A 26,607-nucleotide genomic window follows, 5' to 3' on the forward strand; every position below is an offset into this window, starting at 1 on the left:
TAGGTAAAATACTCTTAGAACATTTCAAGAAAGAGTACTCAATGCTAATTATCTTCAAATTTACCTATGAGCATATATGTGTTTAATTATCATCCATGCTGTGTTATAAGGAGGATGCATATTACGCTTTTTCCAGATGAGGAAACTGACGTGCTGAGAAAATGGGTTATTTGCTCAAGCCACACAGCTAATAGAAATAGAGGTGAGACTAGGACCCTGGCCTTCTCGTCCATGGTCCACTGCTTTATTCTAGTACATCATGCAGACGAGCAGGTCAAATGTAGTCACTCTTCATTGCCGTTACCTTCACATGGTCACCTCCAGGTTTTTCTACAGAAAAAGCCAATTTTTACATACCTCTACCATCTCTGGGGTTTAATGACTTCATCCTTCCTTTTAAATAAAGATTATCTGATTATAGCAACAACATGAAGAGAGAGAAAGTCAGAAAAGCAACAGTTAGGAGAGGTGACAATTATGTCGGTGCCCTGAGGTTCAGAATCCAGAGGTCCCAGAAGAGTTAGTGTAATGCTGAACAGAATGAAAAGCTTAAAATCAATGTTTGTGACCCAGCTTCTAGTTTTCACTTGACTAGATATAAAGTTGCAAATGTGCTTCACTCTAACCACGTGCTGTTCCACATTTTCAAAACGAATAATTTAACAAAATTACACAAGAAATCACTGCAGGATGCCTTAACATACAAAGCATCTCATGCCATTAATAGAGTAACATTTCCAAAATTCAGTTTATGTACATTTCAGGGTTGGGTATTTTATGTTTCGCTTAGAGCTTTAGCTTCATATGAATTCAGAGACTGTTTTTTTTTTAATTTGGCATGACACCTAGTGAAACTTCGACTAAACGTATCTCACCCATGGTTGCTTTATCTGTTTTTTCATTCTTTGGGAGGAGGGAAGTATTTTTTCTTTAAAAAAAAAAAAGGAAGTATTTTAAAGTAAGGCTAAACATCATTTTTTTTCACTCCTAATTACTTCGTTGTATATATCAAAGAAAAGGAGGACTTTAAAAAATAATACTGCAATAAAGTTATCACACCTTCCAACACTAGCAATATTTTTAATTCCTTGACTCTTCTTAATTTCCTATCTGATGTTTATATTTTGAATGAATTGAATATGCCTTATTCATCTCTTCTCTACCACAGTGCCCAGCACAATATCTGGGACAATAAATATTTATAAAACGTAACTTAACACAGAGCATTTGATTTAATTCTCATCGCATCCCTGTGAAGTAAGGCCAGTATTGTTATTTCCATTTTGCTGAGGTAGAATTGGAGATTCATAACACAACCCAGGAAAGTCAAGTCAACATCCTGCCCAATATTATCTATCATCAGGACCAGCAATTTTTCTGTCTGCAATTTAGATTATTCTGGTCCCAAATTTGAGGATTAGCAGGGTGATCTGGCCAACCATTTAGTTATACAACAGAAAATTGAGGCAAACACACCAAGATATAACTAATCCTTACTATTGCCTGCTGTTGATCAGAGTTTAAGGATAGAAGCCTTGCTAAGACAGGTCATTTTCTGCATGGTACACTTATATTTCTTAGATTATATGTTTGTTCTTCTCAGTCTGTGGCTGAGTTTCCAAGGCTTCTTGCTTCAAGACTTTCACCTTGAAGTTAAACTTGAAAGACGTGTAACTTTAGCCAAGTGATTCCAATAGGAATGTGTGTCCTGAATCACTTCTGTTGGACCCAGGCTATCAGAGATTGCTAACTTTTGGACTGAATAGTGACTTGCCCTGGTTTTCTTCAAATGTGCTTCTGCTGATTAGAGATGATGAGATTTCCACCCACCTCACTGAGGCAAGATTGCCAGTTTTGAGGAATAAAATCCAGAAAGTGTTTCTTTGTGTTCATCAAATAACTGTGCCCACACAGAGGAAAGGATAGTGTGTTAGATGTGATTTCCATGAGTTTTGTTCACTTCATTGATCCAGAGCTGTTTGGCATTGCATTTGCAGGAATTCTTTCTCACAGGATGAGAACGTTGAAAAACCACAGGTGCCATTTGATGCAACAGAAAATAAAAAAGGTAAAAGGATAGAGTCCCACTTATTTCAACATGAAAATAAATATTGCGTGTCCAAAAAACAGACAAAAAAAATGTTTAGCTTCATTAGCAGTCAAAAATGAAAAACTAGGAAATTCTATTTTCCCTCAAATTTGGAAAGATTTTTCCCCTTAAAAGTAACAGAATTGGGAAGAGTGTAGGGAAATAAGTATTCTCATGCCGCTGATGGATACAAATTAGAGCAACTTTTCTTAAGGGGCCATTTAACAACATATAAGAGAAGCTTTAAAAGTTATTTGTACATACCAGAAATTTTACTTCTAGATATTCATTTTAGGGAAAGAAGAATGTACACAAAATTTTATTACATAAGTTATTAATACATGCAAAAAATTAGAAACTACCTCTATTGCTATAATGGTGGATTGGATAAAAAAATTAAGCTGTTGTCATCCAATAGAATACTATAAAGCCATCCTACTATTGTAGAAGGGTGTTTATGACATGGAAGATGTTTATGATGTATTGTTAAATGAAGCAAGTGGCTACAAACAGCATGGACCTCAAGGAAAATTAATGGTGATTTCTGTTTTCTTACTTAGGTTTATCTCTATTTTCTAATTTTTTCCTTCTAAAGAATATCTGAGCTTTTTGTCATATGGAAAGAAAATGTTTCTAATTTTAAGAAGAAAAAAATGAAAAGAAGTACCATGTGTCTACAATTTAACAATAATCAAAGTTTTCCTATTACAAATCCTGATTTAATCCAGGACAGTGGTTCTCAGTGTGTGGCCCCTAGACCAGCAACATTAGCATCACCTGAGAAACTTGGAAAATTCAGATCTACTTTATCAGAACCTGTGGGTATGAGGCCCAGCATTCTGTATTTTAACAAGCCCTTCAGATGATTCTGAGGCATACTAAAGTTTGAGAACCACAGATTCAACAGAATGAATCAGTAGGCCCAGTGAGGAACTGACGATAAAGTATTATTCTGATTGTCTTTCTCTCTTCTGCTTTTTTTTCTCTTTAAATGAGTGATTTAAGAGTGTTTTTTTTCATTCATCGATTTTTGTTCCTTTGATATTTATTAAGAAATTTTTTAGATAGATGTTTGGTTGAATTCAGAAATTTAGAGTAAATATCAGTGGAACCAATTGGATGGAATTTCTGTAATTCTAATAATTTGGCAAATTATAGTCATAAGATTGTAGAACTAGAAGGAATCTCGATAGATCATCTTCAGGCAATGGATGGCATTTGGACCATTTATTTTTCTCCCTTAATATTTTCCTATTTGAAATAATCATTCTTCTGAGATTCAAACCAAATAACTTCTTTTGTTTTACTGTGGCTTTCAGTTTAAGTTAAAAGTACTTTCTAATGCAGTAAAAATTAAACAATAAAATATGTGTTTTATTAAATTATGCTGTTTGAAATTACTGAATATGTATTCTTTTTATTTTAATTAATAGCTTCCATTTTAAACTTACATTTCTTTTTTTAGCTGCGGTTCCACAAATTATGAATGAAACCAAAGAATTACACTGCAATAATGGTAAGCTCCAATTAAAGTGTTTCAGCAGCCTAATCAACAGTTGGGCATAGCCCTGCTTTGAATAAAATCATTGTTTTATCATATTTGGGTATCTGTAGACTGCTAACGTATTTTCAGAAGTTATGAGATTTCTGAATGAGTTGATATCTGTCACTTTTGCATAAGAAGAACAGTTTTAATTTTCTACTTTTGAACATGAAATGTTATGTCTGTGTGTATGTTTGTTTAAGGACAGTGACTTCCAAACTCATTTTGAGGCGTCCTAAGGCTGCTGGAGACTGCTCAAGTGGAAAAGCTTGATTCATCTGCTTTATGCGTTGATTTTATGGCTCTCGCCACCCCACAGGGATTCCTTCTCGGCCAGATTGTTGATATAATCGATAGTACTTGAGCTGAATTTTCTTTATAACAATTGAGAGTTTTTAAGCTGATTTTCAATTTATTTTCTTAAAATTCATGAATTTTTTTTTTACCAAGGTATAATCAAGAAAAAAATACATAGGGGCTGGCCCAGTGGTGCAGCGGTTAAGTTTGCACCTTCCGCTTCTCGATGGCCCGGGGTCCACAGGTTTGCATCCAGGGTACAGACATGGCACCGCTTGGCAAAAGCCATGCTGTGGTAGGCGTCCCACGTATAAAGTAGAGGAAGATGGGCATGGATGTTAGCTCAGGGCCAGTCTTCCTCAGCAAAAAGAGGAGAATTGGCAGTAGTTAGCTCAGGGCTGATCTTCCTCAAAAAAAAAAGAAAAAATACATATATTTTATAGTAATACTTTTCAAGCATTATATAGTTTTTAAAATTTAAAATAATTTTCTTCACTTATATTACTCCAGTGGTCTTGCAAATTAATTTTTCTGGAGAAAGAACTGACTTCCAAGATCCCAGGGATATTAAATGCCTGAGCTGGATCACAGAGCTGGGTCTTCTTTGTCCAAAGCTCATAAATTATTTTAATACCCTATAATTATGTGATAGACAAATAAGAGTTCTACCTAGCAGATCTGTTTTTTGACACAGTGTACCTTTCAAAATATATATATATAATTGGTGCCAAACCATACACTTAGAAAATTTAGCTTTCACAAATAAAAAAAATCTATTCTGGTAAAACATTAAAACTGAAAAAAATAAAATTTATGGACTGAGGTCTAACTTTTGTAAGTAAAAATCTTCTAATTTAATAAAATCTAATTCGTATCTTCTAAAATGCAATTTAATTCATTCGTTATGTTTTAACACTATCATTAAAATCAGGGTGAGCTGAGAGGTTACAAATAGTGTGGTTTAATAGAATCAACAAATACATCCAGTTAAAGAAAGATAGCATTTTATGTGCTTCTTTTTTGTTTTTGTTTTTGTTTTTTTCATGAGGAAGATTGGCCCTGAGCTAACATCTGTGCCAGTCTTCCTCTATTCTGTATGTGGCACTTGGCCACAGCCTAGCTTGATGCGTGGTGTGTAGGTCTGTGCCCAGGTCTAAGGCACTGAACCCCAGGCTACTGAAGCAGAGTGCGTGAACTCAACCACTACGGCACTGGGCCAGGCCCAGAAATACAGCATTTTAAATAAAGTATTGCTAATCAGGAAAAGACAACAGATATTACTTATGCCATTCCCTCCCTGCAATTGCCATCCAATCTCCCACTCCTAGAAAAATACATGCTACTCAGTTCTCTTGGGAGACTGGTACCTAATGTGCAGTGGGCATAGGACTAGGGAGAAAACTAGGACAAGATTAGGATGAACATGTGTTGAGAGCCCGTGTGTCAGGCTCTGGATTAGATGTAGCACCAGAAAAGCCACTTCACCTCTTTGGTCTCCTATTTTCTCATTTATAAAATGAAGCAGGATGATCTCATTTTTTTTAGGACCCACGTAGCATGGTGCAGAGGATGCGAACATGGTAGATAAGCTTTTCAACATTGTTCATATTTTTATGTTGATAAAAACTAATCTTACCTAGGTCTTCACAGTTAATCTTCCCACTTTTATGGGCATGATATAAGATTCAAAACATAACTTGATGATGCCTCAGAACAGGTGGGATTATCTTTCAGCGTCTAGGCTGTTCTCGTGTTTAATATGAGTTATGATTATCCCTCGAGAGAGCAATAAAATTCTGCGGTTAAAAGAAATCCATTAAAAGCCACCAAAACTTCAAACAGCTTTCCCGTGTATACTTGCCAAATAGGTTAAGCCGCCTGCTACCACCGCACCTCACGCTGGGTTCTCTGTAGATCTAAGGTAAGCTGGCCTGAGACAAGTTGGGACCAGGTTGAAACAGATGTCAAGGAAATACCAGGTGTTTGTAGTCAGCAACATGGATGATTCAGTTGAAGATGACATCAGGACTAAATCAGCTTCTAAGCAGGGGTCTAGGATGCAGCACTCAAGCGAGGGACGGGCAGTTTCTGAGGAAACCAAAAATAAACACTTGCTAAAATCGTGCTTAAGACAGTGATCACACGTTTTGTTTCACGTAGAGCTGAGTTTTATTCTTGTAATGGGTGAGCCCCATTGAAAACTTTCTCTAAGTGAAAGTGTAACCTACAGGGAAATTAACTCTCAGGGACTGCTTTATAAAAATATATCCTAAGTTAGAGTACATCTTTTAGGATTATTATTTTGAAAAAAGAATTCGTCAATTTTGTTTTTTCAGTTCACTGGTTCTGAGCATAAAAGTGTAGTGTGAGTATTTGTATTCCCTTTCTGCTTAGGAAATGGTCCTCTCGAAAGCACATTCCAGATCCTTGAACTCCAGCTTGTTTGAAGTATAGTGTTGCGTTCAGTTTCCACTTGAATCAGATCTCACAGCCAACACTAGCCTGTTTTTACTGTGCTTATCTCGGTGCCTTGAACATAGACTATGCCAGAAAAAATCTTTGATGAAAAAAAATGAATGCATTATTAATAAATGGTTGAATTTGAATGAAACACTGTGGTCCTTTTCAGGATGAAATCTGATAACACAGTCTTGCCCTCATTCTTTCAAATCTTCCCTTTTATTATGAAAAATTTCAGAAGCTGGTATGATCATCAGGATTATAGAGGCAGTCTACCTACATCTGTCAGACAGATAAAATCTTTGGTAACAAGGAAAATCAATCAAGAGGGTAGTTTACCCAATTCACTGAGTTATTCGACCAAATTGACTAGTTTATTTTTTTCATTAAGACTTTTCCCTACAGTGAAATTACAATATCTCCCCTGTGTTATTGTTCCTAATTTGTACCTGAGTAGTTTTTTCTTCCATCAGCTGAGAAAACCGTAGAATATGGGTCAGAAATACAGAGGTTTTTTTCATTTTCATCATTTTAGTGCATGATGGGAGTCATCCTGAGACCTGGTTCTCAGAACTAGAATAGAACATCCGTAAGGTTGATAGTATCCATTGCCATGGATTTGGTGGTGCATCTCCATGTCTGTCAAAGAAATATAAAAATTTTGGCATTGTTGAACCACAAAGTTCAGGATGTAATGGGAAATGTGACCAGAGAGGAAGGCAAGGAAGACATGGTGAAATGCCTGTCTGCTTTATTAGGAACTTGGACTGGATCCTAGAGATGATGAGAGACTGTTAAAGAATTGAAGCCAAATCATCAAATCATTGTCATCACTGTGTAAAAACAGAGGAAGAGACAACAGTTAATAGGATAATCTACTTTCTTTAAGTTCAGTTGTATGACCTCCTGCAGTGAATTTGGTGTCATCTTTTTTGTTGCCATGTTGTTAAACATCACTTTTATTTAAAGGCAATAGAAGGATACTTTTACTTTATCACTTCCTATAGAATTTCCTATGTTTATCTTTACTGGAGTTTTGTTGACCATTGAAAAGTATTTATGGAACAAAATACTTGTTAATATTTCTTTGAAAAGCATTTGCTAAGCTTCTTTTGAGTACTTTATTTATTCCAGATAGGAACACAATATAATTTAGCAGTGGCTGGTATATGTGCCTATAAACGTATTTTTCTTTTTTTCTCACCAAGTTACTCTTGTAAAAATTGGGCTGCCAAATAGAAACTCCTTTTAAAAATGACTTAGAATCAATGGTATGAAGCAATCTGCTGGGTTCTGTAACAGGATTAAGCAGATTATAGCATTTCCTTCTTATACTTTAAGATATTTTCTTTCCTTCTTATACTTTAAGATATTTTCTTAGTTTGAGGTGGCCGGGGTAGGGAAGTGTCTTTGGGTACTCTGTTGATGCTTTTGTATCTGAATGTCTGGTGTTTTATTGGATTTCAAATTCCTCACTTCACCCTACTCCCTGTAAGCACTATGTCAATCCAATGGCAGTTTAATGACACTTTCCATTAAGAAATTTTCCTTATTCCCTGCTGGTACCCTTCTGTCACCACTCCACAGAGTCATCACCCCCATTTACACAGTTGCTTGATATATGTAGTAAATGCCATGAAATTGTTATCAATCCACTGGAGAGATATTTTTCCATCTTCTGTGCCTTTAAACTTTTAAGGGCTGAGCAAAAAGTACCATCTATATAACACCCACTAAAGTCAACAGCTGTTATATGAGGTAAATTCTACAAAATTTGACAAGTAGAAAATCCAGCTGAAGCCACAAATCAACTATGACCAGCATGCTGAATGGAAAATCAGCAGTGATCGTTCAAGTTGTTCAAAGGAATTTAAAAAAGAAACACAAAACCTTAATCATATATGATTTTTAAACATTTATCCATTTCACAGTTGTCTTTTCTTTGTCATTGTTTTTGGTTGTTTAACAGATAAAGACACACAATGTCATATTAAGCAGATCTTCACACATCCGCATTTGAAACTAAATCCTGAATTTAACCCCAAGATCAAAGATTATTACTCTGAAGTCCCGTTTGATGTGGTAACAGTGACAATTGGCGCGGAGACTTCCAAGTGTCAGTGCAAGGTGTACCTGCGTGAACGGGCAGGACCAAGGTATGGGGACCCGACTGGGGCTTAGTGGAGACATCCTAGTGGGAAGCAGACATTGGAAGCAGACCTTAAAGGTGGTTCAGAACAGCTGAGGTGCAAGATCAGTTGGAGAGATTGCCAGAGTGTGAAATCCTTCCACTTTTCAGGTGTCCTGTGGTTAAAAAGAACGTGTCAGGGCTCTACTGATCTATTGGCCATCTTTGTGACAATGTTGTAGCGAGAGAGGATCTTGTGATGTGAGATATTAAAGAGGACCAACTAAGGGAAAATTTAGCTTGTTCTCTTCATAGTTTTACATTGTTGAAGAGTTAATCCTTCTGAACAGTAGTCTCCTACCCCAACCCAATTTCTCATTTTTGAATATTGGGGTTGATTACTTATAAATATGTTGGTGAAAACTTGTGGACACAGTAACACTAATTTTCCTAGTCTCATGGGATTTTTTGCTATTGACACTTTTGAGAGTCACCAACTCTTTTGCTTACAATTTTGAACAAAAGATAGAACCTTATTACATGCCGTGTCCATGGCAATGAAGATACTCATGTTCCCATGCTATATGAAAAGAAATGCACTTGGCTTCCTGGGGAGCTAAGAGAGTCTAGTAGAAAGAAAAGTGGATTCAAATAAGACAAACCTGGGCCCCAACCCTGACTCTACCATGTGACTTTGGGCGATTTGTTTCCCAGTTCTATGTCATGGTCTCTATAGGTAAAATGGGGACAATCATAGTTTTTGTGTAGAGTTGTTGTGAGTAATAAATGAGATAATGTATGATCCTGAGAGATGGTCACTAAATATTAGTTCCCTTCCCCGTAATTGACAGTGGGCTTGACTTGCTCTGCAAGATACCTCTTGGCACAGCAGAGTACTATGAAATATAAGTTAAAACATTTTTTTCACGTTTTAGGTTTCTTATAAAATTGTACAGACCTGATCTGCTTTTTAATGCAAATTGTAGGCATTTAATAAACATTGAGGTATGAATCCCTTTGGGCTGAATAAATGTTTCTCTCTCTCTCTCCAGCTTTGGCAGCTACCCTCTTGGCTTAGGAATGAACAAAATCTCAATGCTTGTGGTGGATGAATCTCCAGCCCAGGGTGAGAGCCTGATCACGTACAAACTCACCATCTACAGAGAAGACCGTCCAAGTCTGCCGTTGTTTGAAGACTTCACAGCGTGTGGTTTTGTGCAGGCAAGTGAATTTTACATGTGCACTTGGGTTGAATTGAAGAGTGACCTGTTAACCCAGGTGAAAAATACCAAATTAAATTTGTTACGGAAAAAAATGTGTGCTTTCAAAGCCAAACTGTGGTCTCATTTCAAAGGACAAAGAGTCCCGGCCAGGTATCTAAGATACCTCATTGTGAGTAGTTTTCTTTTTAGTGTGGTGGCTACTCTCTGCACTTACTGTGTTCAGTGGATTTATCGTGGTTAATATTGAAAAAAATGTCTGAATACTCACACTTACTTATGAAATTGGCTTTACGTTTTCCTTTTAAATTGTGCTGTGTTTCTTGGATTTGTCCCTGGATCTGCTTTGAAATTTTAAACTAGATTCAGTGGAGTTTATTTTAAAGAATGAGAGAAAAATTTATGGAACTATTTTACAGAAGGGATACCAGATGAATGAAATTAAATCTTGCTTGGGTAGATAGATTTCTCTTTCACTCTCACACCTTAATCATTCCTATAAGGCTGTAGTTTCTCTTGTGGGCAACGTATATACCATTTTGTAGCCCTGTTGATTTTGGAGGAGGGTGAATATTACCCAGAGATTTTGTCTTATTTGGTGCTTTTTTCATTTTTTAGGATTTTATGTATAACCTTCTACATTTCCTCACATCATATACTCTTGCTACAGGTGATTCCAGGGAAGTAGTAATTGGTACTCTTATCATATCTACTAATCCACTTAGAAAGTATAATTGCAAATTGTCATGTCTCAGTGACTGATGCGCTGCTGGGAGCTTTGAAGCACAGAGGGCTAATAAAGAGAGAAATGGCCGACCGGGCCTCGGCGAGTAGGATGGATACCATGTTTTCTTAAATGTAGTGGCCAGACACAGTGTTCTCTTGCCCTCTACCCACCACCACTACCATCTCATCTATTCCTAAGAGTTTAATGCTATTTTGTAGGGCTACCCATAACTGAGATTTTTATTTTTCGGGGAAATACATACCTGTAATTTATCAACTTCCGCCAAGGCAAAGAGAATTTCACATTGATCTAAAGCAGAACAGAATCATTTTTTCTGAAAGATATTAATAGGTGTACTGAAAAGAAAAAAGATGTAAAAGAGTAGGATTCCATGGTTATGAAGCAATGGGTTAAACAAAATTAGGTAGATTTCTTTATTGTAGGATTTCTCTAAACCTTTCATATATTAATTTAAATGGTGGACCTTCCAAAGGACAATATGTAGATGCAACATTTCGAAACTTATTTGACATCCTTTTAATGGAATAGCTGTTAATATTCTTCTGTGGAACACAGTCAAAGAAACACTGGGCTAGACTGCGGAAAAGACCTCAAAATATGTTCCCTCTCGGTTTTTCACTTTTCAGTTTGCTTTATTTGGATTGCTATACCTCAGTCTGAGCTGGAAAACAAATAATGGAGCCACACCAAAAATGTAGGTGAGGGAGGAGATAAAAACCCAGAAGGAGGTGTGTTTTTGTCTAAGTATGTGTGTGTTTGTGTGTATGTAATTATTTCCAAACTAAATATTATCACCTTCTTTGGTGTGGGACTATCTATATTTTTTGGTTTTTTTAATCCTACTCTAATATTTTAGATAGAACTAACTAACTAACTCTTAGAATAAGTCATCTTTGAGGAAAAGATAATAGTATGAATAATTTTTTCCAGAATATTTATGGTTATCAACAGCAGTTGTTTTTCACTCTAAAAAGCACCATAGATTTAATTTTAACATAGATTTAATTTTTTAAAAGTCTCTATGGGTGACTATATTTTTAAGTTGGTCAGTAAACTTGACTTTTATATGGAGTAAATATATAGCAAAGGTTAAAAAGGAAAGTAAAATTCCTTTATTAGGGCATCAAAGATGTACTTTTACTTTTTTTTATTATGATTATGATAGTTAACAACCTTGTGAAATTACAGTTGTACATTATTGTTAGTCATGTAGGTACACCACTTCACCCTTTGTGCCCTCCCCCCATCCCCTCTTTACCCTGGTAACCACCGATCAGTTCTCTTTGTCCATATGTTAACTACCACCAGTGGAGTCATACAGAGTTTGTCTTTCTCTGTCTGGCTTATTTCACTCAACATAATGCCCTCAAGGTCCATCCATGTTGTTGTGAATGGGACGACTTTGTCCTTTTTTAAGGCTGAGTAGTGTTCCATTGTATATATATATACCATATCTTCTTTATCCAATCCTCAGTTGCTGGGCACTTAGGTTGGTTCCATGTCTTGGCTATTGTGAATAATGCTGCGATGAACATAGGGGTGCATGGGACTTTTGGAATTGCTGATTTCATGTTCTTAGGATAGATACCCAGTAATGGGATGGCTGGGTCATAAGGTATTTCTATTTTTAACTTTTTGAGAAATCTCCACACTGTTTTCCATAGTGGCTGCACCACTTTGCATTCCCACCAACAGTGTTTGAGGGTTCCCTTTTCTCCACAGCCTCTCCAACATTTGTCACTCTTGGTTTTGGATATTTTTGCCATTCTAACAGGTGTAAGGTGATATATTAGTGTAGTTTTGATTTGCATTTCCCTGATGATTAGTGATGATGAGCATCTTTTCATGTGTCTATTGGCCATCCGTATATCTTCTTTGGAAAAATGTCTGTTCATGTCCCCTGCCCATTTTTTGATCGGATTGTTTGATTTTCTGTTGTTGAGCTGTCTGAATTCTTTATATATTATGGAGATTAACCCTTTGTTGGATAAATAACTTGTAAATATTTTTTCCCAATTAATGGGCTGTTTTTTTGTTTCAATCCTGTTTTCCCTTGCCTTGAAGAAGCTCTTTAGTTTGACGAAGGCCCATTTGTTTATTCTTTCTATTGTTTCCCTCGTCTGAGGGGTTATGGTGTCCGAAAAGATTCTTTTGAAACTGATGTCAAAGAGTGTACTGCCTATATTCTCTTCTAGAAGACTTATTGTTTCAGGCCTAATCTTTAAGTCTTTGATCCATTTTGAGTATATTTTTGTGAATGGTGAAAAAGAATGGTCAATTTTCATTCTTTTACATGTGGCTGTCCAGTTTTCCCAGCACCATTTGTTGAAGAGACTTTCTTTTCTCCACTGTAGGCCCTCAGCTCCTTTGTCGAAGATTAGCTGTCCATAGATGTGTGGTTTTATTTCTGGGCTTTCAATTCTGTTCCATTGATCTGTGTACCTGTTTTTGTACCAGTACCATGCTATTTTGATTACTGTAGCTTTGTAGTATGCTTTGAAGTCAGGGATTGTGATGCCTCCAGCTTTGTTCTTCTTTCTCAGGATTGCTTTAGCAATTTGGGGTCTTTTGTTGCTGCATATGAATTTTAGGATTCTTTATTCAATTTCTGTAAAGAATGTCATTGGGATTCTGATTGGGATAGCTTTGAATCTGTAGATTGCTTTAGGTAGTATGGACATTTTAACTATGTTTATTCTTCCAGTCCATGTGCGTGGAATGTCTTTCCATCTCTTTATGTCGTCATTGATTTCTTTCAAGAAAGTCTTGTAGTTTTCGTTGTATAGATCTTTCACTTCCTTGGTTAAATTTATCCCAAGGTATTTTATTCTTTTTGTTGTGATCATGAATGGGATTGACTTCTTGAGTTCTTTTTCTGTTGGTTCATTGTTAGTGCATAGACATGCTACTGATTTATGTATGTTGATTTTATACCCTGCTACTTTGCTGTAGCTGTTGATTGTTTCTAATAGGTTTTCTATGGATTCTTTGGGGTTTTCTATATATAAGATCATGTCGTCTGCAAACAGCGAGAGTTTTACTTCTTCGTTGCCTATTTGGATTCCTTTTATTTCTTTTTCCTGCCGAATTGCTCTGGCCAACACCTCCAGTACTATGTTGAATAAGAGTGGTGAAAGTGGGCACCCTTGTCTTGTTCCTGTTCTCAGAGGGATGGACCCTCAGTTCAGTTTTTGTCTGTTGAATATGATGTACTTTTACTTTTAACTTGTCATCAGTTAGGTTTGTACTGTTGCACTTTTGCTGTATCTTTTGAAACATAATTGTCTTACCCACAGTTGTTGGCACAGGTGTATGTTTTGTTTCCACTCCAAACTTAAACATGATAAGGTCAAATATGAAATAACTCATTCATTATTCTGCTATGTGCAAAACCTACTGTATGGGTATTAATAGTTTAGTATGAATTTTTTTCACTTTCTAAGTGTTCATGAAAATGTAAAATCCTTAAGTTGAATCCTTAACACTGACATGTATTTCAGGAATATCTATTCCTTCCTGGGTATCATTTGGGGAGAGCATCACACAGTTAGTGGTAATTACATACAAGATGAATATCTAGAGAGGTGTCCATAGGAATGGGAATGATATCAGGAGTAGGAAGGATGGAAGCGGTGGAATCTGCAGCCTTGGCCCACTTGTCTCTGGTTTATCATTTCTTTTTACTTCATATGACACTAGTACTTGTCGATTCAAATATAAAAATAGTCCCCACTTGGGGCTGGCCCCGTGGCCGAGTGGTTAAGTTCGCGCGCTCCGCTGCAGGCGGCCCAGTGTTTCGTTAGTTCGAATCCTGGGCGCAGACATGGCACTGCTCATCAGACCACGCTGAGGCAGCGTCCCACATGTAACAACTAGAAGGACCCACAACGAAGAATACACAACTATGTACCGGGGGGCTTTGGGGAGAAAAAGGAAAAAATAAAATCTTTAAAAAAAAAAAAAAATAGTCCCCACTTTGTTTCCCCGTATCTGTCTGACTCTTTTCCAGTTCAGTTTTGCAAGCGTGATCTTGATCAACTTAAAGCACACTGTCATAGACTTTGCCAAAAATGCTCTAAGCTGCCCCTGTGCTGCTCATTCACTTCTCTCCTGCTGTCCCGTGTGTTTTCCACCCTCATGTCCCATTATTTGTCAGAGTGTATTTTATGCTTCTGCCAATCTGGCCTGTTCATTCTTCCCTAGACATGCTTCCCAATCATGCGACATTGTCTGGTGCTGTCCCTCCCTCGGGAAACTAAAAGGAGTTTATTTGGTGTCACTCCAGAGGCTATAACTGAGATTCCAGTGTAGAAGTTTTGGCCAAATTGTATAAAGGAGTTCTCTAAGGGTTATTTGTATTACTATGTGCCAGGCTCTGTCCTAAATGCTTTACAGTTATAGTCTCTTTAATTCTTACAGCATTCCTATAGATTGAATTCCACTCTAAGCTCCAGGTTTCAGAGGAGAAAATCCAAGGATCAGAGAAGTTAAAGAAATTGCCCAAGGCTGCACAGCTAGTGAGTGGCAGGGCTTGGATTCAGGTCCAAGTGTGCCCAATTCCAAAGTCCATGGTATATTATGTTGCCTCCTGGCAGAATGGGCTCTCACAGGTAGAGACTTTTCTGTCCCAGGAGGTATTCAAGGATCCACTGGAAATCCATCTCTCAAAGATCAGGTGAGCAATTGGATTAGGTGACTTTTAAAATTTTCTTGATGTTAATAAAATGAGAAGTCATCTTTTGAACCATGATGTATTGCAAATTCCTGTGATTAAAATATACTGTTGTGGGGCTGGCCTGGTGGCATAGTGGTTAAGTTCACATGCTCCACTTTGGCAGCCCAGGGTTCACGTATTCAGATCCCAGGCACAGACCTACAAACTGCTAATCAAGCCATGCTCTGGTGGCATCCCATATACAAAATAGAGGAAGATTGGCGTGGATGTTAGCTCAGCGAGAATCTTTGTCAAGCAAAAAGAGGAAAAGATTGATAACAGAAGTTACCTCAGGGCCAATCTTCCTCACACACACACATAAAAAAAAACAGTGTTGCTGAGGTCACCTTGTAACCTTGTACCAGGGTGGGCTGGCTGGGTGGGGATAGAGCACTTGGGCCTGATGAAGGAGGGGCAGGCCTTCGCCCAGTGCCTGCCGGCTCAGCGAGGAGCTCTGCAACTGCAGGCCACCATGTCCTCTGGAGGCCTATGAACAGACCTGTCCATATGGACTCCTGAGAAGATCCAGACCCTTAGAGCATGCCATTCCTGGACTGCTTGGTCAAGAATGCTTTAGCCTAGCTAACACTGGGAATAATCTTCCTGAGCCTAAAGAGAGTAAACTAGGGAAGCAGGTGTTACTATCCTCCAGAAAGTGGTATTGGCCTAGTCTGCTGGCAGAGAGAACCGCCCTGAGGAAGACAAGTGGGGAGAAGCCCCCTTCACACAAGCCAGGAATCCTTAGTTGGGATGAATGGAAGCAAAAGGCAACAATGGGAAAGCCAGGCCACTGGGTACCCTTGGTCTGTTGGTGCCATCTGATATTTTTCTAGCCTTTGCAGCTCCCTGTGATCTAGGGAAAAAAAAGTTAAGAAAAATTGTCAAAAGATTATGAAGCTGAGATGGAAAGGCACTTGATTCACAAGAATAGTATAACCCAGTGGCCGAGAAGCCTGTGAAAAGATGCTCAACCCCATTAGTCATCAGGGAATGCAAATTAAAACCATAATGAAATGCCACTACCCACCCACCACAATGGAAACATTGAAAGGACTGACAGTACCAAGTGTCGGTGAGGACGTGGAGCAATTTTTCTCTCACACACTGCTGGGGGGAGTGTAAAATGTTTGGTCACTTTGGAAAACTTTGGCAGTATTACTAAAGCTAAACTTACATATATTCTCTGACTGAGCAATCCTCCTAGCTGTCTACCCAAGACAAATGAAGTTATATGTCCATGAAAAGATAAATCCAAGAATTTTTTTTAACTTTTAAAAGCCTTTATTTTTTATAGCAGTTTTAGGTTTACAATAAAATTGAGAGGAAGATACAGAGATTTCCTATATACTCCCTGTTCCCACACATGTGTAGCTTCCCACTGTCAACATCGTCACCAGAATGGTACATTTTTTACCAAGGATGAACCTACATTAGCACATCATAGTCACCAAAAGTCCATAGTTTCTCTTAAGGTTTACTCTTGGTGTTGTACATTCTTTACATTTGGACAAATGTATAATGACATGCATCCATCATTATAAAATCATACAGAGGATTTAACTGTCCTAAAATTTCTCTGTGCTCTGCCTGTCCATCCCTCCCACTGCCACCAGCAGCCACTGATCTTTTCATTGTCTCCATAGTCTTACCTTTTCCAGAATGTCATACAGTTGGACTCGTACAGTAAGTAGCCTTCTCAGATTGCCTTCTTTCACTTAGTGATATGCTTTTAAGCTTCCTCCATGTTGTTTCGTGGTTTGATAGCTCATTTCTTTTAAGCACAAGAAATCTTGATATCAGTTCTATTTATAATAGCTAAAAGCTGGAAACAATTCTATAAGAGATAAATTCAATATAATATTGTTGAGATATTTGAAAATTAATTATTGATACATGTAAACATGGATGAATCTCCACAAACATTACGTTGAAAAAAGGAAGCTAGACATAAAAGGACATACGGTATTTCATTTATATGAAGTTTAAGAATAGGCAAAACTAGTCTATGGTGATAGAAATTAGAACAGTGGTTACCTAGAAGCTATGGTTACCTCTAAGCATGAGGGAACTTTTTAGGCAAAGGTCCTATATCTTAATCTGTATGGTGGTTACATGTATAACCAGGTAGTATATAGATATATAAAAATTTAACTATACACTTAAGATTTGTGCAATTTACTGTATATAAACTACCTATAAATGTATTGGCTATATATAAATTATGTATACTGGATATATGTATTATACTTCAACACCTCAATAGAAAAAAGCGTTAGTGGGGAAGCATGTATTATCTTCCAAGATATGCCTCCCTTCTCAAATATTATATTGATCAGAAACAAGATAATTACCATGCAATTACCTTAGACAATAGATTACATTAAGAATTTTCTACTATAATATGAAGAAAAATATTAGAAAATTCTTGTGGGATGTATCCTACAGATGATTGCAGAAAATATATTTCAGCCTTTTTTAAGAATCCTTTCCAGAAGTTCTTAATTTAAAGTTTATGTGTGGTCCCACAGCAGTACTATATTTTATAACATGGAAAAGTGTCTAATAAGCACTAGTATTTTTTTTAGCCTTCCTTTAGAAACTCTCAATTGAGTGAACAGATAATGAATGAATAAATGAATAATGCGGCTTGCTTTAGACACTTAACTGGGCACGAGTGGCCTCAGGAACTAGGAGAGATCAATAGCAGAGGTAGGATTTTCTCACCGTGGGCTCCAGTTAAAATTCCAATATAGAGACCTTTCCCTAATTTCTCTTTTATGCTTAATCTCATTAGAGTCCTTAGGTTTCACTGCAAGCTCCATGATGAAATTTAGAACACGAAGAGTGAAGGATAAAATTTCTAATCTCCTATCAGTTCTCAGGTATTTGAGAATTTCCAAATTAAGTTATTAGCTAAACAGATGTATGTTATGAGACTTATAAACTTTCAGTATTCCAGATTGTTCTTTTAATTTTCTGTCAACAACCATAGTGCCTTCGTTATATTTTTAAGGTTGAAGTCCAGAGTTGAACTATTGCATAGTAACTGACAGACTTCTATTTGAACCCCCAAAGCCTATATGTGGCAAACTAAAAGGAAATGAATTAAACTTTAATTATATTTTTTTGTTGTTGTTTAAGAGGAGAAATTATAATTCCTCCTTAATTTTTAAATGAGATTTTGGCCTAATGGACTCCATTATTAAATTTTAAATAAAAATAAAGGGCAGTTCACCTTCAAATAACCAAAACAATAGAATCCAGCTTATGGCTAATCAAGTATTCTACTTTCTCCTTCCCCCGTTCTCTCTCCTTCTGGACATCAACTATTCATTTTAACATTTCACTGAAAGACTAACAGTGAAGAGAAAGCAAATATAAGGCATACCAGTCAATTAAAAAATTAATTACTATGACATTTTGGTGAATAATAAGATAATTTAATTAGTTTGTTAATAGACATTTGGTATCATTTCTATGATCAAACATTGTTAAGTACCTACTTAGCCATAATTAACTATTTGAATCTAGTGTGTTTTTCTAATTATATTGCCAATTGGAATTTGTATATGTCACCAAAGAGGCAATTCTTAGTTTAGTTGTTATCAGTGAGGGAGAAAGGGCTAATGTACATGACTGATAAGAACAGCCAGATTTGGACCAAGGCTTCTCAACCTCCGCATTATTGATGATGGGGCTAGATAATTCTTTGTTTTGGGAAGCTATCTTGTTCATTGTAGGATGTTTAGCAGTATCCCTGGCCTCTATCTACTAGATTCCAATAGTATACCTCTCTTCAAGTTATAACAAACAAAATGTCTCCAGATGTTGCGAAATGTCCCCTGACGGGCAGAGTCAACCCCAGTTGAGAATCACTGATATATACCCATAAGAGGTCCTGCTTTTCTGCTTTCCGCTGGTAAATCTAGTAAATTTCTATAAGCATAAATAGTTTAGAGGTAATCCTTCAATGTTGAATGTTGAAGAATCATTCTTATCTTTTTTCATCCTTGTATTTTTAATCATTTCTATAGTCAGTGATACTATTCTGACAGCTCTTTATTCTACTCATTAATTTGTCATCTTTTCTGTCTAGTGTAATTATAATCAGAAATATGAATTCAATTATAGAAAACATGATTCTTAATAGAACGTAAAAAAGTCATATAACATACCTAGATTGTTATTTCAGTTTGATTTACCCATAAATAGCATAACGTTTAGCTGTTAGGAAGAAAGATTTAGAAAGTAATAAACTGCTATTATGGCTGCAATATGTCATTCTTAGGAATTAATAAAATATATTTATGTTCTAAGGAAATTAAAATACATATGGGAAATATTTCTTTTAATATCTCTTTCCAGATCAAAATTTTTTGACGTGGATGACAATACAGCATCCACAGAAATTGATTTGTATAGATGATCTATGGTCTTATTTGCATTTTGCCCCAAAAGTGTTGTGCCAGAATAGAGTCATAAATAAAATCTACACAAAGGTCATATAGCAGAAGTGTAGGAGACAACGTCTCATGGATCCATTTGCTAGAAACAGCTTTCATTTACAATTAATAAAAGGAGAATACCAAGGAAGGAAAAAGTACCATTTTGTAAAAAAAATTTGTTCAGCATTTAGCTACACATTTAAAACTGGCATTTGCTGCTTTATTTAAAAGAAATAATTAGCAATCTAGATGCTGAGTTATTAAATGATGTGTGAATGACTCCAGTTATAACATTTGGAAATGCTTTACAATTTTCCTATTTATTTCTTTGTATCTTTCCAACACCACAGAGGACTTTTACAAAACAACTCATGTGCTAGTTGTCTAATATCTTAGCAAATATCCCTAATAACAGAACGGAAGTGCATTTATCAGTGATTGCTTAATAAAGACCTTTGTTTGTTTCCAAAGTTGTAATATCAATTAAATACTCGTTTTAGTGGTTTTTAGTTACCTCGCTTACCTCAATATACCAGACGAATGTGATTTAATTTTTCAACAGTAGAGTCTGTGTTGTAGTGAAATGCTCCCCAACCAGCCACTATTTATTGAGTATCTGCGATGCACCTTGTTCTTGGGAATCTGCCAAGTGCTGTCCAGGAATACAGCGGCAGCACCAGGGGTAGTAGCGGGAACAATGGGACATTTATAGAACTTTTCTTATATGCCGGACATCGTCTTAAGCACTTTACCTTCCTATCTTATTTAATATTCTCCACAACGCTAACCACAGGTGAGTTTTTTGATCCTTCTTCCCCTTTTTTTAATATATGGAGAAACTAAGATTTCTGAATAGTTAGAAAGCTTGTTCAAGCTTTCAGTGTAACATATGTAATTAGTGGCAAAGGTGGGATTTGAACACAGGTTTGAGGGACTTCAAAGCAATCTCCTTAATCATTAGTCTGGACCCTAGAATCTAAACCCTCACCATACTTAAAATCTAATTGACCTATTTGGGAAACTCTCATTCAACCAGAATTCAGCTGGTTAAAATTTAGTTAATTAGAATTTGTTTCCATGGTCATGTAGAATGACAACTTTTATAATGTTCTGGAATCACCACAAAATTCTGAGGTCTTCATAATCTTTATTTTGGTAGGGAATGTTACTATATCAGAATCTTCCCTTCAATGGTGTATCTATTAGCAAGGTTTTAGAGCTAACATCTAATATTTTATTAGATTCCATATGTATCCTAATATCTGAGTATCTTTATTGGTATCCAATATTTAAATCAGGTTGCAATATTTTACATATTAGCATTCTCCTTAGTCAAATACTCTTATTGCTACTGATTTCTCAAATGTTTTCCAGTGCACAGACTTTTTTTAATGTTATGCTTGATTACACATTAAAGCAATTTCCAGTTAATCGTTTTCACTACTTAACACAACTCACTACCTTATTGTTTCTATTAAAAACATCCACAATACATTTTTTCAAAACTTAAAAAAAAAGCTTTGTTCATGTATTCTTTATAATAGTGAGAAGAAGGTATGTGGAGCTGACGATTTGACAATACTTCAATGATATGTTCATCAATGGACATGACCTTACGTTCAAACTCTTATTTAATCCTCACAACAAGCAGATAAGATAATGTAGGTGATTGTTATTATCTACTCCACCCCTTCCCCTTCTAAGAGGAAAGTAAGTCTTAGGCTATTTTATATTTTTACATTTGTTTATAAATTTATTTACTTATTTCCATTTATTTGTTTATATTTATATGAAGTTATACGTTTGTTTTTCATGTTTATTCTATTTATTTATATTTATATTAAGTGTTTTATATTTAGGTGATAGATGTTTGGTGAACAGGTTCTTCAAGTGTAAGTTTCCACCTTCAGTGGTTTATTATGATATCTCTCTGCCTTTAATGAGTTAAGATTAAATAGGTTTCTGAATGCCGTGATTGAATATTACATTTAGTTTTGCTTTTTGTTTTTTGGGTTATTTTTCTGTCTTCAAGTCATCTTTGTTTTTTTATTTTATTTTATTTTATTTTTTTGATTGCAGTAACTTTGGATTATAACAATATATAGCTTTCAGATGTACATTGTAATGTATTTTGAATTCTGTGTAGATTACATCATGTTCACCACCCAAAAACTAACTAGAGTCCATCCCCTCACGTGTCAGCCTAATCACTTGCCCTTTTGCCCTTCCCCCCCCTTCCCCTATGGTAACGACCAATCCAATCTCCATTGCTATGTGTTTGTTTGTCGTTGTTTTTATCTTCTACTTATGAGTGAGATCATGTGGTATTTGACTTTCTCCCTCTGACTTATTTCACTCAGCATAACACCCTCAAGGTCCATCCATGTTGTCACAGATGGCCGAATTTCATCATTTCTCATGGCTGAGTAGTAGTCCATTGTGTAGAAATACCACATCTTCTTTATCCATTCGTCCCTTGATGGGCACCTAGGTTGCTTCCAAGTCTTCACTATTGTGTATAACGCTGCAGTGAACAGAGGGGTGCATGTATCTTTATACCTTTGTGTTTTCAAGTTCTTTGGATGAATACCCAGCAGTGGGATAGCATTTAGTTTTTAAACTTGTAGAAGAGAATGTCTCCATTGTAAAAGTCAGAATTTTCTCTTGCTCTGTAAAGAGGAGGAGAGTCATTTCTCTCTGTGGAAATTGTTTTATCAGAGCAAATTTTGCATCTTAGCAAAGTATCTCAGGCCGTTTCCCTAACCTGGAGGTTAAAAGCCACGGCCTCCAAGGCTCGTGCCTGTAGCTACTGTCAGGGAAGCCCGAGCTGCAGCCCGGCCCTGCTTCTACCTGGCCTAACAGGCTGTGCCTCCTGATGCAAGGCATGCAAGCTCCCTAAGCCTCAGTTTCCTTCTCTTTAAGAATAGAACTAGCGGTGGAAACTATCCTATGGAATCATTCTGACGTTCACTTAGATAACAAATGCAGAGTTTTATCACAAGCCTAGTGCATGATCAAGCTCTCAGTCAGTGTTGAATTAGCATCATCATCATCATCATCATGAAAACTTTTTGTCCAGATGCTCCTCTAGGGCTTACCTGCAGGTGTATAGAGAAGAAGGGGGAAGAAGCAAAAGAAGTGGGAACCAATAATCCCAAGGATGCTGGAATTGTAAAGGAATCGAGACAGGGAGGGCTGGTGGGAATTAGCAAGGAGAGTGAGTGACCTGGGCTGTTCCACATGTTGCATTCATGATGTTCACGGGTCCCGGACACTGTCGCCTTTGTGGACCCCTTTTTTCATGAAAAAAATGCTTAAAGTTATATTTTATGACAGTGTTGATTTAAAGATGAATATATTAATATGATATACAGATATAGACTTTGCCTGAAAAGTTCATTTTTTTCTTCTAATTTTAAAGGAAATTCAAACATTTTCCTTGGCCCCTAAAAGTACTGTTTGCCATAGGCGTGGTTCCCACTGTGCCTAATAAAGAAGTCGGCTCTACTCTTGCACTTCTCTCTGAAGGATCTGTAACAGAGACATCCATTTCAGGATCAATGCCCGGGCTGAACACATTCTTTCAAGTCTTGATAAGTGCCCTTGACTTAAATACTTAGTCTTTTGCAGTTTCTTCAAGTTCTGTGTGAGGGACGGAGCAGTCCTTTAACAGTGTTCTTCAAGAGCTCATGACGCACCAAGGGGAGTGAAATGTGATTTCCACGAGCAGCTTGCACACCCGGACATTCTGAAAGCAGAGGCCTCCTCCGTGGCCAGTAAGCGTTCACATACATTGAAGGCTTGGGGAGTTTTGTTTAGCATTCAGTTTTCTTAAAAAGCAGTCGTCGCTGAGAGGGGTGTGTTCATTAATTCATGACTTATTTAAGAGCTTATATAAATTATCTTTCTGAGTTGGTGAAAAAGAGTGACGTTAAACACTCACCTCATGAGTTAATGTAACTTATGGTGGGATAAATTACCGTTTAAATAAAAACTTTTGTTAAGCACATCTGTTCTCCATGTTTCTCCAAGTCACATCTGCTTCCTTTACAAGAAGAAACAAACTTTTACTACCGTCAGCGCAGCAGCGCCAATACAATGTGGAAGAGAATTGATCTTCCTGGCTTCTGATAGCATCCAGAGGTTTCCCTGAGCACAGTCTTCTGCTGTATACACTCATTTTTCTTTAAGTTTATGTTTTGGCATTCTAAGAACTAATCTTCTGATTTCTGAAGTGGACAAGGAAATAAAAAAGAACCCTGGGAGGTTTTTTCATAAAATATTCTGTTAGAGTAACCAGATATCAAATGTGACGTTTGAAACTTTGAGGGGGGTTGTGGCTAAAAAAGAAGCAGATAAAGGGAGTCTCTTTTTGATAACTTCAATTCCTAACGCTCACTTCTTTGCAGGCTTTAATTGCTCCAGAGGGCCCTTGGTCTTTTCTCTTTCTTTCTCCGTGTTCTTCCCCATTTCTCAAATCCACACTAACTCTAGCAAAGAAAGGTACATACCAGGATAGCGAGGATGGTGGTGAGAGAGGGGGCAGATCTTAGGTAACAGGTTAGGCATTTTTATAAGTCCTCTTCCACTACCAAACCAAGTCTAGAACATGATTTAATTTTAAGAAGACACCACTTCATCAAACAATAGATTTTGGCTCTGTATGAGACAAGTTAAAGCAAATGATTCCTCTGGGCCAGTGGTTCTTAACCTTTTGGAGGAAGCAATGTATACTTTTGAATATCTGATGAAAATTTTGATGCCTTGTCTCAAGAAATAATGTATAATTGCACCCAACGCTGTATGCAATTTCAGAGTTATGAAAAAACCCAAATAAAAAATTCATATCCTAGTAACCCACAATCTGAAGCAGAGTATTACTAGCAGCAACAAGCATAATAAAGATAGTTTCATCTCTGGTATAAATATACATGATTGCTATTCAATTTACTGAGCACCTACTTTGTCCTGGCAACTGAACTAAGTGTTTATATATATATTATTTCATTCATAGTTTTATGTGTGTGTGCGTGTGTGTGAAGAAGATTGCCCTTGAGCTAACATCTATTGCCAATCTTCCTCTTTTTTTTTTTCCTCCAAAGACCCAGTATATAGTTGTAGATACTAGTTATAAGTCATTCTAATTCTCCCATGTGGGCTGCTGCCACAGCATGGCCTGATGAACAGTGTGTAGGTCCACATCCAGGATCTGAACCGACAAACCCCAGGCTGCTGAAGCAGAGTGTGCAAACTTAGCCACTCGGCCACTGGGCCGGCCCCTCATTCATAGTTTTAATGATAAAAAAATTAGTGTCTATGTAACAATATTACATTTTGGAATTATGTGTGGTCTTTCACCTCTATTAGAACAGAGAATCAGCAATTATTATAGTTCTCAAAGCAAAATGCCACTAAATCTAAGATTGCACTAGAAATAAACATCTGTGAGGAGCTACCTAGCCATTGCTTTCTTCTCACAGGCTCTGAAGGTGGTTATGAGTTGGACATAATGGTGGTCCCGAAAACACAGGGAAATTTAAAATTATGTCATTTGGGCTATTTATAATGTCCTCATTAGTCAAGGCCATTGATGGGCTCTCTTTCAGCAGGCTATAACAAATTGTTTTTTGTTCAAAGAAAGGTTGGCCCAATGGCTCAATTAGGTAATGCTGAGAAAATTTCCACATGCGTTTGACCAACTGTAGCATTTCCTTCCATAAGCATGTGTTGGAGAAGCGAGAGTAAGGAATGGGGTATTCCTGGCAGATGTTTTTACCGATTGCAGAACCACAAGCTGGTTTGACGTATGTTCCCTGAAGGCAGAATTAGGACACTTTACTGCCTGACATATTTAACTTCTTTTGAAAATGCTGCTAATTTGTCTTTTTTTTCTTTTTTCACCCACATCCTTTTTTTAAGCAGGACTAATGAGTTTAAAACATTGAGCATGACCTCACTCTTCAAAGCAGCTCAGGCCTCTCCACCCCAGTGGCCCTCCAACTCTTTAGGACCTCATTCTTTAGCAATGTGGTACAGACTCTCACTGACTTTTCTGGGTTTTTACCTCCTCCACTTTCCCTCTCCCCACCTCCTGCGTGCTTGAGGATGATCTTTCCAGACCTAATGATTTGGAAAATAAATATCGCATGTGGGATTCTTGACCTGATAGGTTATTTTAAAATTAAATTCCTGATAGAGTTAAGAGACACAGATTTCAAAGGTTTAAGAAATGCCAAGGAGGTGAAAGTTTTCTTTAAGTGAAATAGTCTCTCTTAAGTACTTAGATCAAAATATTATTTGTGCTGCCTGGATTTGAGTCACAACTACCACTTCCGTGTTGGCGACCTTGGGGAAGATTCTCATCTGTCAGATGGGGATGTAATAGCACTGACCCCATAGGGTGGTTTTAAGAAAATACTGAGTTAATGTTGTGAAAATCTTGGAATAGTGCCTGGGCACAAGCAGAGCTCAATATACAGGTTTGCAAAATATAAATAAATAGATAGATAAATAAAATATGTCTTCAGGTTGGTATAAAAGGAAAGTATAGAACAGGATTTATTTTTCTATTGAGGTCTAATAACCTGAATTGGAGAGTTTAAATTGCTTATATTTAAGTTTAGATTTAATAGAATGTAAACATGTGAGGGGCTTTGCAGAACAAACTACTTGTGCTAAATTATACTATAAATTTTGTAGTGAATGTGACAAAACAAAAATTCCAGAATTGGGTGTACAATTTGTCCTGAACGTGTGTTTTAATTTTGATAGTTGTGTGATTAATTTTGTATGGCATCTTACTAGCTATCTCAATGAAAGACTAAATATTCAAGAATATTCAACAAAAAGAGGGGAAGTATCTTTGCCAAACACAGGGACTTCTTTCATAGATATTATCTGGTGGATTCCATTAAAGGTAAAGAGATCAATGTTCCCTGTGCCACTTTTATAAATGAGCAGCAA

The 26,607-nt window shown here is 36.8% G+C and overlaps 1 protein-coding gene across 4 annotated transcripts in view; it reads left to right on the top strand.

The window, feature by feature from the left end:
* CPED1 (cadherin like and PC-esterase domain containing 1) overlaps positions 1 to 26,607 on the top strand; it is a 272,074-nt gene that overhangs the window by 129,442 nt on the left and 116,025 nt on the right. For all 4 annotated transcript variants that reach the window (XM_070512455.1, XM_070512448.1, XM_070512440.1 and 1 more), the window contains 4 exons: positions 1,998 to 2,068; positions 3,555 to 3,605; positions 8,359 to 8,545; positions 9,570 to 9,738. In XM_070512455.1, the coding sequence (XP_070368556.1) occupies positions 1,998 to 2,068; positions 3,555 to 3,605; positions 8,359 to 8,545; positions 9,570 to 9,738 (478 nt within the window). The remainder of the gene's footprint in view (positions 1 to 1,997; positions 2,069 to 3,554; positions 3,606 to 8,358; positions 8,546 to 9,569; positions 9,739 to 26,607) is intronic.

The sequence above is a fragment of the Equus asinus genome, chromosome 1 (genome assembly GCF_041296235.1).
Source record: "Equus asinus isolate D_3611 breed Donkey chromosome 1, EquAss-T2T_v2, whole genome shotgun sequence".
Lineage (NCBI taxonomy): Eukaryota > Metazoa > Chordata > Mammalia > Perissodactyla > Equidae > Equus > Equus asinus.